The sequence below is a fragment of the Scyliorhinus canicula genome, chromosome 1, assembly GCF_902713615.1.
Source record: "Scyliorhinus canicula chromosome 1, sScyCan1.1, whole genome shotgun sequence".
Taxonomy (NCBI): Eukaryota; Metazoa; Chordata; class Chondrichthyes; order Carcharhiniformes; family Scyliorhinidae; genus Scyliorhinus; species Scyliorhinus canicula.
In genome coordinates this window covers 3,483,600-3,502,405 of record NC_052146.1, presented here as the reverse complement: position 1 = coordinate 3,502,405, position 18,806 = coordinate 3,483,600, and the positions used below count along the sequence as shown (strand labels likewise).

The window sequence follows — 18,806 nt, the reverse complement described above, 5'->3', positions numbered from 1 at the left end:
TCAACACCGGTGCCGTACAAGGCTGTGACCTCAGCCCCCTACTATACTCTTTGTACACCTATGACTGTGTGGCCAAATTCCCCTCCAACTCGATTTTCAAATTTGCTGATGACACCACAGTAGTGGGTCAGATTTCAAACATTGACGAGAGAGTACAGGAATGACAGAGAATCTGGTGAACTGGTGCGACGACAATAATCTCTCCCTCAATGTCAACAAAACGAAGGAAATTGTCATTGACTTCAGGAAGCTTAGTGGAGAACATGCCCCTGTCTACATCAATGGGAACGAAGTAGAAAGGGTCGGGAGCTTCAAGTTTTTAGGTTTCCAGATCACCAACAACCTGCCTGGTTCTCCCATGCCGACACGAGTTAAGAAAGCCCACCAACGACTCTACTTTCTCAGGAGACGATGAAAATTTGGCATGTCACCTACGACACTGACCAACGTCTACAGAGGCACCATAGAAAGCATTCTTTCTGGTTGTATCACAGCCTGGTATGGATCCTGCTCTACCCAAGACCGCAGGAAATTACAAAAGGTCGTGAATGTAGTGCAATCCATCACGCAAACCAGGCTCCCATCCATCGACTTGGTCTACAATTTCCGCTGCCTCAGAAAGGCAACCAGCATAATTAAGGACCCCACGCACCCCGGACATACTCTCTTCCACCTTCTTCCGTCAGGAAAAAGATACCAAAGTTTGAGGTCACGTACCAACCGACTCAAAAACAGCTTCTTCCCGACTGCCATCAGACTTTTGAATAGACCTACCTCGTATTAAGTTGAACTTTTCTCTACACCTTGCTATAACTGTAACATTATATCTCTCCTTCCTTCCCTATGTACCGTATGCAAGAAACAATACTTTTCACTGTATTCCAATACGTGACAATAATAAATCAAATCAAAAAACCTGCACATCTTTGGACTGTGGGAGGAAACCGGAGCACCCGGAGGAAACCCACGCAGACACGGGGAGAACGTGCAGACTTCGCACAGACAGTGACCCTGCGGGGAATCAAACCTGGGACCCTGGCGCTATGAAGCCACAGTGCTATCCACTTGTGCTACTGTGCTGCCCATGCTGGTAGGTAGGGCTGGGTGAGGATGGGCAACTACCCAGGCCAGCCAGGGTGGTCACCACCACCAGAATCCTGGCACCAACCTCTGTCCTACTCAGCCATACCCGCACACCCCCTAGAGGGTGATCGAACACTACCCACCAGCAGTCTACATGCACCTCACCCACATGCCAACACCCATACCACCTGCTATGGCCAGGTTCTCTGCACATAAGAGGCCACTAGTTGTGGACCCCCTATGTTGTCCACGTCAGAATCTCACACTGTGCATTTCCTGTCCCCCCCAGAAGGCAGTCCACAACCGCAAGGAGAAAAGACTGAAGGCCCGCCAGACCTGTGGCCCGTCACCAAAGCAGAAGAATATGATCTGGTTGGAGAGCGGGCAGTCGCAGAGGCGGAGGTCAGCATTGGAGATGCAAATAGTTCCCAATAAATTGTGATGTCCCTATGGCACGTGTAACGTCCGAGGGGGCAGACAGTCGATAGCAGCCCACCCCCAGGGACTAGCTCCCGTCCAGATGAGTCTCGGGCTTCTGGAAAGGGTGGTCTCATCAATTTTGGAGGTGCAAGCGCAGAGCCAGGGACTACGGGAGGAGGTGTCAGCAACCATCCAAAACCTGCAGGTGCAGTTGGAGGAGTCCAACCGCCTGCAGGGGCAGGGAGGGTGACAACCATTAGTGCCACCCAGGACGACACTGCATGAGCGGCACCAGCAGTGGAGACGTTGGGTGTAACGGTATCGGCCATGGGTCAAGATGTCCAAGGTCTGGAGCACTCTGTGCGGCCGGTGGCTGAGGCCCAGGAGAGGGCGGTCATGTCACAGGCAGCCATGTACCAGGGCCACATGGACTTTGCAGCAGCATTCCAGAGTTTGGTCGTGGGTATCGAGGGCATTGGCTGGCGCTGGTTGACATGAGCCAGTCAGAGGGACCTGACACGGTCAGTGAGTTATGTGGCATAGTCCCAGAGGGACATGGCCCAGTCCCTGTGCTCCATGGTCACGAGCATGGAGACCCTGGTTAAGAAGAGAGCGAGCCTCCATTGGCAGCACCAGGTGATGGGGGAGCCCCCACTCCTCACCCCTGCCACATCCCCATACCATGGAGTAGCCCGGGGACCATCGCTCACCCAGAGGGAGGAGGACGTGATGGGGCCTGTGCCGGTGACTCCCGCAGGGAAGGTACTGGAAACACTGCAATGCTTCCGAATCCCTCCCACCTGTCCCTGGCGTATCTTGTGGGCAGCGGACAGAACAGGGTGGCACTATACAAACTGTGACTCCCAGGGCAGCATGGTAGCATTGTGGATAGCACAAATGCTTCACAGCTCCAGGGTCCCAGGTTCGATTCCGGCTTGGGTCACTGTCTGTGCGGAGTCTGCACGTCCTCCCCGTGTGTGCGTGGGTTTCCTCCGGGTGCTCCGGTTTCCTCCCACAGTCCAAAGATGTGCAGGTTAGGTGGATTGGCCATGATAAATTGCCCGTAGTGTCCAAAATTGCCCTTAGTGTTGGGTGGGGTTACTGGGTTATGGGGATAGGGTGGAGGTGTTGACCTTGGGTAGGGTGCTCTTTCCAAGAGCCGGTGCAGACTCGTTGGGCCGAATTGCCCCCTTCTGCACTGTAAATTCTATGATAAAGACTGTGGGCTCAGTCGCTCCAGAGGACGCCCACCAGAGGGGATCTAGGTTGCAGGGCGGGATATGTAGCAAGCCACCATTTCTGATATACCGCCTGGGGACCACCTAGGAGGGGCATTAGGGCACACAGATCAGAAAGTTAGACACCAATTAAGCAGGCATGAGTGAAGCACACAGGTCGAACGATGCGGAGCACCAGAGGCAATTGTGGAGAAGGTAATCATCCTCCTCCTTACCATGGGCCAGATTCGCTGATATTGCCAACCCAGAGGCAGGACCCTGCAGTGAAAGAGGTGGTAAGCACAGAGACGGTGGAGTGCAGGGAGGATGGAGGGAGTGCAGGGGTGGAATAGGACGTTAAAGCTGCCAGTAGCCAGGTCCCCTAGTTGGTGAACCTGGAGGCAATTTAGATTGTCCAGTATGCGGAAGCCGTGGCGCATATGCAGCCTCCTGTGGCTGCCCAGGCCCCATACCCTGCCCATTTTGGCCCCGCTTCGTATCCTCCTCGTCTGACGAGGCCTGCCGTTCCCCCTCCAGTATGTCACCCCTGCTGTGTCATATTGTGGAAGATGCAGCAGACCACCACGATGTGGGCAACCCTCCTCAGGCTGTATTGGAGGACCCCTCCCGGTCCAGGCACCTAAGACCATAAAGACATAGGAGCAGAATTGAGCCACTTAGCCCATCGAGTCTGCTCTGCCATTCAATCGTGGCTGATATTTTTCTCATCCTCATTCTCCTGCCTTCTCCCCATAACCTCTGATCCCCATTTCAATCAAGAACGTATCTTTTTCTGTCTTAAAGACACTCAGTGAATTGGCCTCCACAGCCTTCTGCGGCAAAGAGTTCCACAGATTCACCACCCTCTGGCTGAAGAAATTCCTCCTCATCTCTGTTTTAAAGGATTGTCCCTTTAGTCTGAGGTTGTGTCCTCTGGTTCTAGTTTTTCTTACAAGTGAAAACATCCTCTCCACGTCCACTCTATCCAGGCCTCGCAGTATCTTCTAAGTTTCAATAAGGTCCCGTCTCATCCTTCTAAACTCCAACGAGTACAGCCCCAGAGTCCTAAAACGTTCCTCATACAACAAGCTCTTCATTCCAGGGATCATTCTTGTGAACCTCCTCTGGATCCTTTCCAAGGCCAGCACATCCTTCCTTAGATACAGGGCCCTAAACTGCTCACATACTCCAAATGGGGTCTGACCAGAGCCTTATACAGCCTCAGAAGCACATCCCTGGTCTTGTATTCTAGCCCTCTTGACATGAATGCCAACATTGCATTTGCCTTCTTAACTGCCGACTGAACCTATACATTAACCTTAAGAGAATCGTGAACAAGGACTCCCAAGTCCCTTTGTGTTTCTGATTTTGCTAATCATTTCCCCATTTAGAAAATAGTCTAGGCCTCCATTTCTCCTTCCAAAGTGCATAACTTCACACGTTTCCACATTGTATTTGGATTATGCTCCTGGTCATTGCATGGCTGTCGTTATAGCGGGTCTCCGAGGCCTCCGGATGGCCGTCATCAGCCACGACCCCGTCACCCATCATTCTGGAGAGCTCCTCAAAATTGTCAGCACCGCTGAGTGCGCCAGGATGAAGGCATTGTGCACACTGCACATTGAGTGTGGAATCCCCCTTCGTGTTTGTGAACAGCACTCCCTGGTTTAGCTCACTGAGCTAAATCGCTGGCTTTTAAAGCAGACCAAGCAGGTCAGCAGCACAGTTCGATTCCCGTACCAGCCTCCCCGGACAGGCGCCGGAATGTGGCGATTAGGGGCTTTTCACAGTAACTTCATTGAAGCCTACTCGTGACAATAAGCGATTTTCATTTCATTTTTTCATTTCTTAATGTAGCAGTGCCTATAGGGGGACATGTATCCCGTTGATCACCCCCTGTACCTGTGGGCATCCCGACGATGGCAGCAAATCCCACTGCGCAGGCAACCTGATGGGAATATTGTGCCACCCATGCATTCAGCGCCTCCATTAAGGCAACATGCACGTGTACAGGGAGGTCTGGAAGATCCCAGACAGATCCCCACTCAGCACCTGGAAGAACCCTGCAGCAAAACTGTTCAGGGCAACAGTCACCTTGATGGCCACCAGGAGCAGGTGTCCACCCCCATACCTCCATGGTTCCGGGGCGCCATGATCCCGTACCAGCCTCCCCAGACAGGCGCCGGAATGTGGCGACTAGGGGCTTTTCACAGTAACTTCATTGAAGCCTACTCGTGACAATAAGCGATTTTCATTTTTCATTTCATGATCCGACAGATATGTGGTACGGTCTCCTGGTCAACCAATGTCTTTGGTGACACACCCAGTCTGGCAATACGGCAGACGCTGCTGGTATACACGGGGCCTGATGTGATGTCTCCTTCCCAACTCCTCGGCCTGCTGTGCATCCTCACTCGCTGGCTCCTGTTTCTCAGGGGCAGCCTCATGTTCTGCAGAGCCTTCCTAAAGCAGCTCCGGCACATGCAACCTCAATGTGTCCGACGTGGCTGCAGTGGCTGGGTAGATGCAAACCATTCGATAGCAAAATCCATTTTCTGCACGGGGTGAAGGGCAGACATGTTAATATGGCGAGTACTCACGTGCCCAACCAGGTCCAACAGGCTGCATGGTGGCCCAGGCTTGCACTGCAGCGCCTCTGGCCCCATTGGCACCAGGGATCCTCTAACGCTGCCAGTGGGGTGAGCTGCTACTCCCTTGGCCATGGTGTCCCCCACCCCCAAGCCAGCAGCACAACTGTCAGTCCACCGTTGCGGGGACATGACTGAACTTTGCTCTCTCCCTCAGCAGCCACGGCACAGTTTCGCAATTTGAAATACCACAAGTGAACCGCGCCATCGTCACTTCATCTGACAAGAGGTGGAGCATTGGAGGAGGCCAGAGACTACCAGCTTGGTCCCAGATGTTAATACATGCTACTGTACATTTTCATGTCCTCGCCGCCATGGAACACATTCACACTGCTATCAAGGCACCGGAGCATGGCATTCCATTGGGTGACCAGCGCCAGCCTCAATTTTTGGTTGACACACTTTTCTCCGCCCGATCACAATTCCGGCGGCATCGGATGGAGGATCCCGCTCCTGCTTTTTTCCTTCTTCTAACTGATGTAAAAATATCAGTGTACAAGTTATAGGAAGAAAAGCAAGAGGAGACTTAATTTTTACACATGCTAAATTGTACAATTAGCAATTAAATAGTTCAGTTCACTCAATAAGATCCATCCATGCAATGTACTTTGGTGCTAGCATTTGCAATGCTGTTATTTCTTTGCATGAATAGGTTTTTTTTTTAAAAGCACATATACTAGAGTCTAGAGTTTTGTTGTGTACCATTTTCCCAGTCACCAATAGCCGAATATCATTTATAAAACTCCAGCTTTAACTAGCACATCCCACAGCAGTTTAGGAATTGAATATAAACTTGGGGAACATGTTCATTTGGAGAACAGATGATAATAATCTTTTATTGTCTTAAGTAGGCTTACATTAGGGGCTGGTTTAGCATAGTGGGCTAAACAGCTGGCATGTAATGCAGAACAAGGCCAGCAGCACGGTTCAATTCCCGTACCAGCCTCCCCGAACTGGCGCCGGAAAGTGGCAACTAGGGGCTTTTCACAGTAACTTCATTGAAGCCTACTTGTGACAATAAGTATTATTATTAACACAGCAGTGAAGTTACTGTGAAAAGCCCCTAGTCGCCACATTCTGGCGCCTGTTCGGGTACTGTGGTGAACCACTGTGTAAACCTGTATTATGGAATGTAAGGTAGGACCTGTACTACAGGTTCGCCGGTAGTCCCTGCCGGCTGGCTCCGCCCACTAGGAGCTGTATAAATATGCGTGTCCTCCATTGATCTGCCATTTCGCCAGCTGCAGTAGGAGGCCACACATCTGACTGCAATAAAGCCACAGTTGTACCCAATCGGAGTCTGTGCAATTGATCATGCATCCATTTATTGTAGTCAGATTTTCAACGAAATGGATATCAGAATCAAACCAGATCGCCTGCAGCTGGATCCGCATTCTCCCGATGCCAGAAAGGACTTTAATCACTGGCTAGCTTGTTGAGGTTTACATCAACGCAGCGACCCCCACGCCGACGGAGGCTCAGAAGATAAGAGGTCTTTTTTCCAGGTTGAGCTCAAGCGTGTTCCCGTTGATCCAGGACACCGAGTTACACGGAAGCGATGGCACTCCAGAAAGAATACTACGCGCAGAAAGTGAACACGATCTTCGCCAGGCACGTACTCGCCACTCGCTCTCAACTGCCTTGTGAATTTATCGAAGACTTCTGGCGGGCCCTAATCCCACTCGTCCGGGACTGTGACTGTCAAGCCGTTACGGCCACCGAACATTCTAATCTCCTCATGCGCGATGCGTTTGTAACGGGGATTGCATCGGACCCCATCCGACAACGAGTGCTGGAAGGGGCACGCTCGACCTAAGAGACAAAAACTTTAGCGCTCTCCATGACGGTCGCATCCCGTAATTTCCAGGCCTACCCCTCTCTCCAAGCAGCCCACCCGTCCTACCCCTCCTAGACCCCGCAAACGACCCCCCCCAGCTGGGGAACTGCCTAGCCAATCCGCGCACCCCAGGGGTCCCCGCGGCTACTTCTGCGGTCAACAGAAGCACCCCCACCAATGCTGCCCGGCCCACGCCGCCACTTGCAAGTCCTGTAGCAAAAAGGGCCACTTTGCAGCAGTGTGCCAGGCCCGCGCAGTCGCCACTATCGCCCCATCCCCCCTGCCAAACGCACAATGGGCGCCACCATCTTCTCTTCCCAGGGCCACGTGCAGCCAATGGGCGGCGCCGGCATCTTGTCCCGCCCCCGCAATGTGCGCCGCTATTTTGTTCTCCACAGGACCTCCGGACACCACCATCTTATCTTCCCCACGGGGCTGGAACGCCAACTACATCCCACGATTTGGGTCGCCGACGCTCTCCATCCGAAATTTTTGACGACCACCCGCAGTTCGCCTCAATGACACTGGACCAGTCGCGTCCACACAACCTGGCCACCACTTCGACAACGGTGAAAATCAGCGGCCACGTGACCTCTTGCCTGCTTGACTCCGGGAGCACCGAAAGCTTCATCTACCCGGATACGGTAAGGCGCTGCTCCCTCGCGGTTCATCCCGCCAACCAACGGATCCCCCTGGCCTCTGGATCCCACTCTGTCCTGATCAGAGGATTCTGCACGGTCAGTCTCACTGTCCAGGGCTAGAATTCAGCGATTTCCGTCTCTACGTCCTCCCCAACTTCTGCGCTGCACTATTGCTGGGCCTGGATTTCCAGTGCAATCTCCAGAGCCTCACCCTCAAATTCAGCGGGCCCCCACCTCCACTCACCGTTTGCGGCCTCGCGACCCTCAAGGTTGCCCCCCCCCCTTTGCCAATCTAACTTTGGATTGCAAACCCGTTGCCACCAGGAGCAGACGGTACAACGGCCAGGACAAGGCCTTAATCAGGTCCGAGATCCAGAGGCTGCTTTGGGAGGGTATCATCGAGGCCAGCAATAGCCCCTGGAGAGCCCAAGTGGTAGTAGTAAAAACGGGGGAGAAACACAGGCTGGTCGTGGACTACAGCCAGACCATCAACTGGTACACACAGCTCGACGCATACCCCCTCCCACGCATATCTGATATGGTCAATCAGATTGCGCAGTACCGGGTCTTCTCAACAATTGACCTGAAATCCGCCTACCACCAGCTCCCCATCCGTTATTCGGACTTTCCATACACTGCCTTCGAGGCGGACGGTCGGCTCTATCACTTTCGTAGGGTTCCCTTCGGCGTCACTAACGGGATCTCAGTCTTCCAAAGGGAGATGGACCGAATGGTCAATCGGTACAATTTGCAGCCCACGTTTCTGTACTTAGATAATGTCACCATCTGCGGCCATGACCAGCAGGACCACGATGCCAACCTCGCTAAATTCCTCCACACCGCCACTCTTCTCAACCGTACGTATAATAAAAAGGGTGGACATCCGGTTGCGGCTATGCGGAGCTATGTCGCACATTCGGCAGCTCCCGCTAGAAACGGACTTTTGGGCTCTTTTTAGGGCCCCCAGCGGCACTTTTTCGACGATTCCCAGTGTGGGAAGGAGACAACATTATTCCCCCAGCACTGTATGGATTGGACCAGGAGTGGAGCGGTGAAAAAAGTGGAGTTGGAGCAGAGAAAGGTGCGAAGGAGGAAGGCCAAGATGGCGGCGGGTGGAGACCAGGCAGCGTGGGAGCAGTGGTCACAGGAGCAGCAGGAGTTTCGCCAGCGCTGCTTCACGGAGCTGAAGTCAGAGCTGCTAGAGCCGATGAAGGCGTCAATTGATAAGCTGCTCGAGACCCAGACGGCCCAAGGGGCGGCGATCCGGGAGGTCCGACAAAAGGTCTTGGAGAATGAGGACGAGATCTTGGGCCTGGCGGTGAAGGTGGAGACACACAAGGCGCTCCATAAGAAATGGCAGGTGAAGCTCGAGGACCTGGAGAATCGGCCGAGGAGAAAGAATTTGCGGATTCTGGGGGAGGCCCGAGCCGGAGGAATTGGGACTGGGCATGGAAGGGAAGCTATGCCAGAGGGGGCGGGGTCGGATGGGCGGAAAGCGCAGGCTTTTTCCACACGCTAAGTGGAAGGGGTGGGGTCGGGGAGAACCCGTTGATGGACAGGGGGGGGCAGAGATTCCCACACTGGGGGGGGGGGGGGGGGGGGGGGGGGTCGATGGAACGGCGTGAGTAGCCGGGGTCAGCAGGAGTCGCTGACTCACGGTAGTGAATGCAGCTAGGGGGAAACCTCACGGGAGGGGGGGGGGGGGGGGGGGGAGAACCGGGTTGCTGCTGGAATGGCCAAGGGGGAGCTGGAGTTTGTAGAGGAGGTCGGGGCGGGGGTCTGCCGCTGGGAGGAACGGGAAGTGCGAGGGGCTCGTGGCTGGCCTAGGAAGGGTTATGGCTAGTCGACCGGGGAGGGGGGCGAGCAGCCCCCTGATCCGGCTCATAACTTGGAACGCAAGAGGCCTGAACGGGCCGGTCAAATGTGCCCATGTGTTCGCGCACCTGAAGGGGCTAAAGGCAGATAGAACATAGAACAGTACAGCACAGAACAGGTCCTTCGGCCCTCAATGTTGTGCCGAGCCATGATCACCCTACCCAAACCCACGTATCCACCCTATACCCGTAACCCAACAACCCCCCCCATTAACCTTACTTTTTTATTAGGACACTACGGGCAATTTAGCATGGCCAATCCACCTAACCCGCACATCTTTGGACTGTGGGAGGAAACCGGAGCACCCGGAGGAAACCCACGCACACAGGGGGAGGATGTGCAGACTCCACACAGACAGTGACCCAGCCGGGAATCGAACCTGGGACCCTGGAGCTGTGAAGCATTTATGCTAACCACCATGCTACCCTGCTGCCCAGATGTGGTCATGCTTCAGGAAACGCATTTACGGGGGGTCCCGGGGTTTATACACTAGGATCAGACGGGTTTTGTGAAAGGGAGGCAGATGAATACCAACGTACATAGGCCCCTGAATATAATTATGATGCTGGCGGTGGAGGGGGAGGCGGAGGTAGTGGTAGCTATGGACGCAGAGAAGGCCTTCGATAGGGTGGAGTGGAGGTACCTGTGGGAGGTGTTGAGGAGGTTGGGGTTTGGGAGGGGTTCGTCAGCTGGGTGAGACTGCTGTACGAGGCCCCGGTGGCGTGTGTGGCCACGAACAGGAGGTCGGAATATTTCCAGCTATACCGAGGAACGAGGCAGGGGTGTCCTTTATCCCCCTGCTCTTTGCGCTGGCGATTGAGCCCCTGGCCATGGCTTTGGGAGAGTCTAGGAATTGGAGGGGGTTGGTGCAGGGATGGGAGGAACACCGGGTATCACTGTATGCAGACGATTTGTTATTGTATGTGGCAGAGGATCCTCAGGGAGTTTGGGGATTTCTCCGGGATAAGCTTAATATGGGGAAGAGTGAGCTGTTCGTGGTGCAGCCGGGAGACCAGGAGAGGATGATTGGTGAGCTTCCGCTAAAAAGGGCAGAGAGGAGTTTTAGATACTTGGGGGTGCAGGTGGCTAGAAGCTGGGGGGCCCTGCATAAACTCAATTTAACGATGCTGGTGGAGCAAATGGAGGAGGAGTTCGAAAGGTGGGATATGCTGCCGCTCTCCCTGGCGGGTAGGGTGCAGTCCATTAAAATGACGGTGCTCCAGAGGTTTCTGTTTTTGTTTCAGTGCCTCCCCATCCTGATCCCCAAGGCTTTTAAGCAGGTTAACAGGAGTATTATGGGGTTAGTGTGGGCTAAGACGACCCCGAGGGTGAGAAGGTGTTTCTGGAGCGGAGCAGAGATTTGGGGGGGGGGGGGGGGGGGGGGGGGGGCTGGCGTTGCCTAACCTCTGCGGGTATTACTGGGCTGCCAACATGGCGATGGTGCGTAAATGGGTAATGGAGCGGGGAAGGGGCAGCATGGAAGAGGTTGGAGATGGCGCCCTGTGTGGGCACGACCTTGGGGGCGCTGGTGACGGCACCGCTGCCGCTCCCTCCGATGAGGTACACTACGAGCCCGGTGGTGGCGGCGACACTCAAAATCTGGGGCAGTGGAGACGTCACAGGGGGGAGGTGGGGGCCTAGGTGTGGTCCCCGATACGAGAACACCAATCGGTTTGTCCCGGGGAAAATGGATGGGGGAGGGGTTCCGGAGCTGGTACAGGGCGGGTATTAGGAGGATTGGGGACCTGTTCATCGACGGGAAGTTTGCGAGTCTTAGGGAACTGGAGGAGAAATTCGGGCTCCCCCCCCCCGGAAATATCTTCAGATATATGCAAGAAAGGCGTTCGTTAGGCGTCAGGTGGTGGAGTTCCCACTGCTGCCGACGCACAGGGTTCAGGATAGGATGCTGTCGGGGGTGTGAGTTGGAGAGGGTAGGATTTTGGCAATTCATCAGATGATGCAGGAGGAGGAGGAGGACTTGGTGGAGAGGTTAAAAGGTAAGTGGGAGGAGGAACTGGGGGAGGGATATGTGGGCGACTGCCTTGGGAAGAGTAAATTCTTCCTCCACTTGCGCTAGGCTCAGCCTTATACAATTTAAGGTGCTGCACAGGGCGCATATGACCGGGGCAAGGCTGAGCCAGTTCTTTGGAAGTGAGGCTAGATGTGCAAGGTGTTCAGGGGGTCCAGCAAACCATACCCACACGTTAGAGGAGTTCTGAAGGGGCATAGCAAGGACGGTGTCAAGGGTGGTGAATTCCAGGGTTAAGCCGGGCTGGGGGCTTGCAATATTTGGGATGTTGGATGAGCCGGGAGTGCAGGAGGCGAAAGAGGCCGGTATTCTGGCCTTTGCGTCCCTGGTAGCCCGGCGAAGGATTCTGCTTCAGTGGAAGGATGCGAGGCCCCCCAAGCGTGGAATCCTGGATTAACAACATGGGTTTATTAAATTGGAGGTGAAATTTGCCTTAAGGGGGATCTGTGCAAGGGTTCTTCAGGCAGTGGCAGCCATTCCTAGACTTCCTGGCGGAGCGTTACGAGGGGGTCAGTAGCAGCAGCAACCCGGGGGGGGGGGGGGGGGGGGATGTTTGTGTTTGGTTGAAGATTTACTATTGGTTAACGTTCATTTTTTATGTATTTTGTTTCATTTTTTCTGTAAAGGGACAGGGGGGATTTCTATTTTCCTTTTCGGTTATTTATAATGTAAAAATTTTGAATAAAAATAAAGAGAAGTGTGCGTTCAGCACGACCCGCTTAGCCATCCTTGGCTATGTAGTCCAAAACGGACTTCTGGGGCCCGATCCCGACTGCATGCGCCCCCTCATGGGGCTTCCCCTCCCCCACTGCCCCAAGGCCCTCAAAACGCTGCCTGGGGTTCTTTTCGTACTACACCCAGTGGGTCCCAAACTATGCGGACAAGGCCCGCCCACTCATACAGTCCACTCAATTTCCCCTCGCGGCCGAGGCACAACATGCCTTCGCCCGTATCAGAGCAGACATAGCCAAGGCCGGGATGCACGCAATAGACGAGACACTGCCTTTCAAGTAGAAAGCGGCGCTTCAGATGTTGCCCTTGCTGCCACCCTCAATCAGGCAGGCAGACCATGGCATTCTTTTCCCGCACCCTTCACGCCTCTGAAACTTGGCACTCATCCGTCACAAAAGAGGCCCAAGCCATCGTTGAAGATGTGCGGCATTGGAGACATTACCTGGCCGGCAGGAGATTCACTCTCCTCACTGACCAACGGTCGGTAGCCTTCATGTTTAACAACACGCAGCGGGGCAAGATCAAAAATGATAAAATCTTGCGGTGGAGAATCGAGCTCTCCACCTATAATTACGAGATTTTGTATCGCCCCAGCAAACTCAACAAGCCCCCAGACGCCCTCTCCCGAGGTACATGTGCCAGCGCACAAGTAGACCAACTCCGGGCCCTGCACGACAGCCTTAGTCCCCGGGGGTCACACGACTGTACCACCTCGTCAAGGCTCGCAACCTGCCCTACTCCGTTGAGGAAGTATGGACAGTCACTAAAGACTGTCAGGTCTGTGCGGAGTGCAAGCTGCACTTCTACCGGCCGGACCGTGCACGCCTGATGAAGGCTTCCCGCCCTTTGAACGCCTCAGCGTGGATTTCAAAGGGCCCCTCCCGTCCACCGACTGCAACACGCATATCCTCAGCGTGGTCGATGAGTACTTCAGATTCCCCTTCGCCATCCCATGCCCCGATATGACGTCTGCCACCGTCATCAAGGCCCTCAACACAATCTTCGCTCTGTTCGCTTTCCCTGCCTACATCCAGTGACAGGGGATGCTCATTCATGAGCGATGAGCTGCGTCAGTTCCTGCTCAGCAGGGGTATCGCCTCCAGCAGGACGACCAGCTACAACCCCCGGGGAAACGGGCAGGTAGAGGGGGAGAACGGGACGGTTTGGAGGGCCGTCCAGCTGGCCCTACAGTCCAGGAACCTTCCAGCCTCTCGCTGGCAGGAGGTCCTCCCTGATGTACTCCACTCCATCCGGTCACTACTGTGCACCACCACAAATAACACACCCCATGAACGCGTTTTTAGCTTCCCCAGGAAGTCCACATCCGGGGTGTCGCTCCCGACTTGGCTCGCAGCTCCAGGACCGGCCCTGCTCCGTAGGCACGTCCGACTCCACACGGCGGACCCCTTGGTGGACAGGGTACACTTTCTCCACGCCAACCCCCAATATGCCTACGTGGAGTTCCCCGACAAGATACTGTCTCCCTCAGGGACCTGGCTCCCTCAGGTTCCAGCGAAACACACTTCCCCACCCATGCGCCACCCTCCCCTCCCCCAGCCATACCGACATTAACCCCTCCAGGTCCATCTCTCCTTCCCCTGCCCACGCAAGAGGACGAAGAAGATTTCGGCACGCTGCCTGGGTCATCCGACTACTGGCCAGCACCAGCACCGCCAGCATCAACGTCGGTGACACCAGCACCGCCATTGCTGCCACCGTTACGTCCCTCCCAGCGAATCGTCAAAGCACCAGATCGACTGAACCTCTGACTGGCACCGGACCGTCAAAATGGACATTGTTTTCCTTCCCCACTAATTTTATAAGACACTGTACATAATTCGTAACATTGTATATAGTTCCACACCATCCCCGCCGGACTCATTTTTAACAGGGGGTGAATGTGGTGAACCACTGTGTACACCTGTATTAGGGGATGTAAGGTAGGACCTGTACTACAGGTTCGCCGGTAGCCCCTGCCAGCTGGCTCCGCCCACTAGGAGTTGTATAAATATGCATGTCCGCCATTGATCTGCCATTTCGCCAGCTGCAGTAGGAGGCCACACATCAGACTGCAATAAAGCCACAGTTGTACCCAATCGGAGTCATAATGTCCAATTCACCTAACAGGAAGTCTTTCGGGACTTGTGGGAGGAAACCGGTGCACCCGGAGGAAACCCATGCAGACATGGGGAGAATGTGCAGACTCCGCACAGACACTCAAAGGTATGAAGACAGGAATGGCCATTGCTGTGCTGCCAATTTGTATGAAGGCAAAGATGTGAGGATTACAGAACCATATTGGGTAGAGTTGAGATACAGGATTAGTCAAGCTTTAGATGAATGGCAGACAAGCTCAAAGAGCTGACCCTTGTTCCTTTGTTCCCTAGTTGAAGTAATACTAATGTAAATCAAAATTTCTGCGAGCCTGCTACCTTCCCAATAAGACTTCCCATCAAAGACTACCTGCATATATTAAGTGCTTTTATACACAACTCCACTTTCTGTCTATTGTAGCTGACACTTCATTATATTAACTACTGTGGTGTCTAGCCTTAAACAATACATTGTTGGCCAGTGGCTGAAAGTACTGAGTTGCCACGCCACATGTTTATCAATGTCCTGAAGGCACCCTCACACTCAAAGCTGGAGCAACTTAAGTGCTTATGAAGTAGATTCAAGAACCATTTGGCTGATGAAATTTAGCAATTCCTACTTGCGTGTGGATTTGAATACTGTTTCTAGCCATTCACAATCTGGTTGAAATTTCAAATTAAGACACTTGCACTTACCATTTTTCCACCTTGGTGGATCTTCTCTGAAGGCACAACTCGGCCAGACAGGGAGTGTAATTTAGCATCAAACTGGAGACCCCAGTCAGAGAGTTCCTTCTGTACATTATCATCCCTGTTTTTAAAAATAAAAGTTTAACAATTCATCGCAACCTAATAATAAGTTTAAAATTTATTTATTTTCTTCATTCGCCAGAATACAAAATAAATCATATTAAACCAGCTTCAAACAACAGATAAAGACACGTTCAGATGTTAAATTATTCTATTATTGTGCTGTCATCAAGCTGCTTGCACAAGAGAGACTGAACTGTCCTATGTAAAAGGAAACTAGATTAACACAAAGAAGAAACAGTCGATTATGCTGACAGTTAGATGAAGGAAAGTGGAACCGTCTTCATGTGGAGTACAGACGGCAGCGGCACAGTTTCACCAAATGGCCTTTGTAAATTAGATTAATTGTAAATATCCAGGCGCACTCCAAGATAAAGAAGTAAATGACATTCTAAATTCTCAGTGATGCTGGCTCAGATTCCAGTTCCAGTGCTGGCTGGGGCCAAACTGAGGCCAAGGAAAAGTTGGAAGGACCGAACTAAATACTCAAGTTCAAAGTGAGAGTCAATCTGCTAACCTAAGAAACCAACACAGAAGCAGAAAATGCAGAATTAAAAAGCAAATGAACAGAATTGAAATTTTGAGTCTATTGAAAGGATCGACTGAAAGTTACAATAAACTACACAACAAAATGTTGGTTTTTACACTTCTGAAGACCAAAGATTTTTCCAACTTTCATTTAATTCAAGAACATACTTTTGGATGTAGTCTATGAAACGCCACAATCGTTGTTCTCTTTGTTCTGGTGCTAATCTTGTGTGTACAGACAGGTCCCTCATAACATTGAAATCAGATCGTATCTTATCGGTCATACCTATAAATAAACAGAAGACTTGCATTTATACAATGCCTTTCACAGCCACAAAGGATTTTACAACCATGTTAGTGCTTATTTGAGGTGAATCATGTAATTTGTGCATTGCAAATTCCCATAAACAGCAATGTAAAAGTGACCGGAGCAGATTTTTTGTGATACTGCTGAGGGATGAGATACGGAGGAAAACTCACTTACACTTCAAAGGGACCTTCCACATTCACTTGAGCAGGCTGATGAGGGAGGCCCTGTTTAATGCCTCACTTGAAAGATGGCACCAACAGTACAGCAGCATGGTAGCATAGGGCAGCACAAGTGGATAGCACTGTGGCTACACAGCACCAGGGTTCCAGGTTCGATTCCCGGCTGGGTTACTGTCTGTGCGGAATCTGCACGTTTTCCCCGTGTCTGCGTGGGTTTCCTCCGGGTGCCCCAGTTTCCTCCCACACGCCAGAGACGTGCAGGTTAGGTGGATTGGCCATGATAAATTGCCCTTAGTGACCAAAACGTTAGGAGGGGTTATTGGGTTACGGGGATAGGGTGGAAGTAAGGGCTTAAGTGGGTCGGTGCAGACTCGATGGACCGAATGGCCTCCTTCTGCACTGTATGTTCTATGTTCTAACACCCCCTCAGTACTGCACTGACTGCTCTGCAGCTTCACCATTGACTTTCTGTGCTCAAGCCGAGAGTGGGACTTACACCTGGAACCTTGTTACTCTAGAGACGGGTTCTACCATTGAGCTGTTGAAGCTGACACTGTTAAAAGCAAAATTCAGCTTGGCTAAAGAATAGAACACTGGACAAGAGGAGCAAAAAATATTTCACTCCCTTTGAAAATGTAAACTTCGAAACACAATTTTTTGGAGTTTGAGAAACATGGATGCTGCAAGTTTGCTCCCATCATGGTCAGAAAGTCACAAAGCTGCATTAACATATTCTTCCTTCTGTGCTGGCACCTTCTATTGTTCTATTTTGCTTTAACAAACAGTGAGAATCATAGAATCCCTACAGTCTGGAAGGCTCATCTAACCTGCGCTGACCCTCTGAAAGAGCACCCAGCCAAGGCCCTCCTCCCCCTGCCCTATCCCAACAACCCCACCTAACCTGCACATCTTTGGACATCAAGGGGCAATTTAGCATGGCCAATCCACCTAACCGGTACATCTTTGGACTGTGGGAGGAAACCAGAGCACCCGGAGTAAACCCACACACACGTGGGGAGAACGTGCGCAGTCTCACGCATACAGCTTTGCTTCTTGCAGTCACATGCTGTGCTCCACAAGGTTATTCTGGGTTGGAGAAAGCACCTATCAGTGCACAGCACCTATTCATTCCAACATACATCTTATGTGCAGATAAAAGATTCACTGAACAGCAGCCCATTGGAGTAGCTTCCTTAAATCCACGACCATCCTGCTGCAAATCTGTACAATATATTTCACATTATTTAACCACAATCACCAGCAAATGCCAAATTACATGTGCAATGAACTTTACAAAAATGTCCTCCCAGTAGCTTGCTGGAGTGCAAAACCTTGAGGCAGGAAGATCACAGGTAAACATTTGATCTGTCATGTGAGAGTACCTTCAAGAAATGGATGTTTAAGCAATGTACCTTTAAGAAAATAGTGATGTCAGAGAGTGGGTGGAGCTGAGCTCAGTTCAGCCATTTTGAGGTTAGTTCTGGGTTTTCAGTTTCAGTTTGAGAGAGCAGCTGGGTGTGTGTGTGTTTTGCTGAGAGCTGTAGGAAGACACACCGAGCTGGTCTGTTGATGTCTGTAAATCCAAAGACTAAATATATTAAATGTAACCTCATGTCTGTTTTTGAAGGTTTGTTAAATCTTTTGGATGTGTAAAGGAACAGTTTGCAGGATTGGGTAGTGTTGTATTATTTTCGGGGTTATCTTTGAAGTAAGGGATGTTAAGAGAACCAATGTTTATTTAAAAGGTTAATTTGAGTTTGTGGAATAAAAGTTGTTTTGTTTTGAAAACCACGTGTCCATAATTGTAATACTACACCTGGGGAACAATCAGTGTGCTTCAAAAGCAACAATTCATTAAAGGTGGGGGTTGGTTGAACTCCATGATACATTTTGGGGTTCTGAAAACACCGCTCCCATAACAGATCAGTACACTGGGAGTCGGTTAGCTGGGTAGCTATTTTGGGACTTGAGCGATGCCAACAGCGCGGGTTTACTTCCTGTACCAGCTGAGGTTACACAAGAACATAAGAACTAGGAGCAGGAGTAGGCCATCTGGCCCCTCAAGCGTGCTCCACCATTCAATGAGATCACGGCTGATCTTTTGTGGACTCAGCTCCACTTTCCGGCCCTAACACCATAACCCTTAATCCTTTTATTCTTAAAAAAACTATCTATCTTTATCTTAAAAAACATTTAATGAAAAGGCCTCAACTGCTTCACTGGGCAAGGAATTCCATAGATTCACAACCCTTTGGGTGAAGAAGTTCCTCCTAAAATCAGCCCTAAATCTACTTCCCCTTATTTTGAGGCTATGCCCCCTAGTTCTGCTTTCACCCGCCAGTGGAAACAACCTGCCCGCATCTATCGTATCTATTCCCTTCATAATTTTATGTTTCTATAAGAT

At 51.8% G+C, this 18,806-nt stretch overlaps 1 protein-coding gene across 3 annotated transcripts in view; it reads right to left on the bottom strand.

The window, feature by feature from the left end:
* The window catches only part of piwil1 (piwi-like RNA-mediated gene silencing 1), a 64,741-nt gene that overhangs the window by 26,768 nt on the left and 19,167 nt on the right, over window positions 1-18,806 (bottom strand). For all 3 annotated transcript variants that reach the window (XM_038801954.1, XM_038801866.1, XM_038802034.1), the window contains exons 11-12: window positions 16,082-16,199; window positions 15,272-15,386 (exon numbers count right to left, since the gene is read on the bottom strand). In XM_038801954.1, coding sequence (XP_038657882.1) covers window positions 15,272-15,386; window positions 16,082-16,199 — 233 coding nt within the window. The remainder of the gene's footprint in view (window positions 1-15,271; window positions 15,387-16,081; window positions 16,200-18,806) is intronic.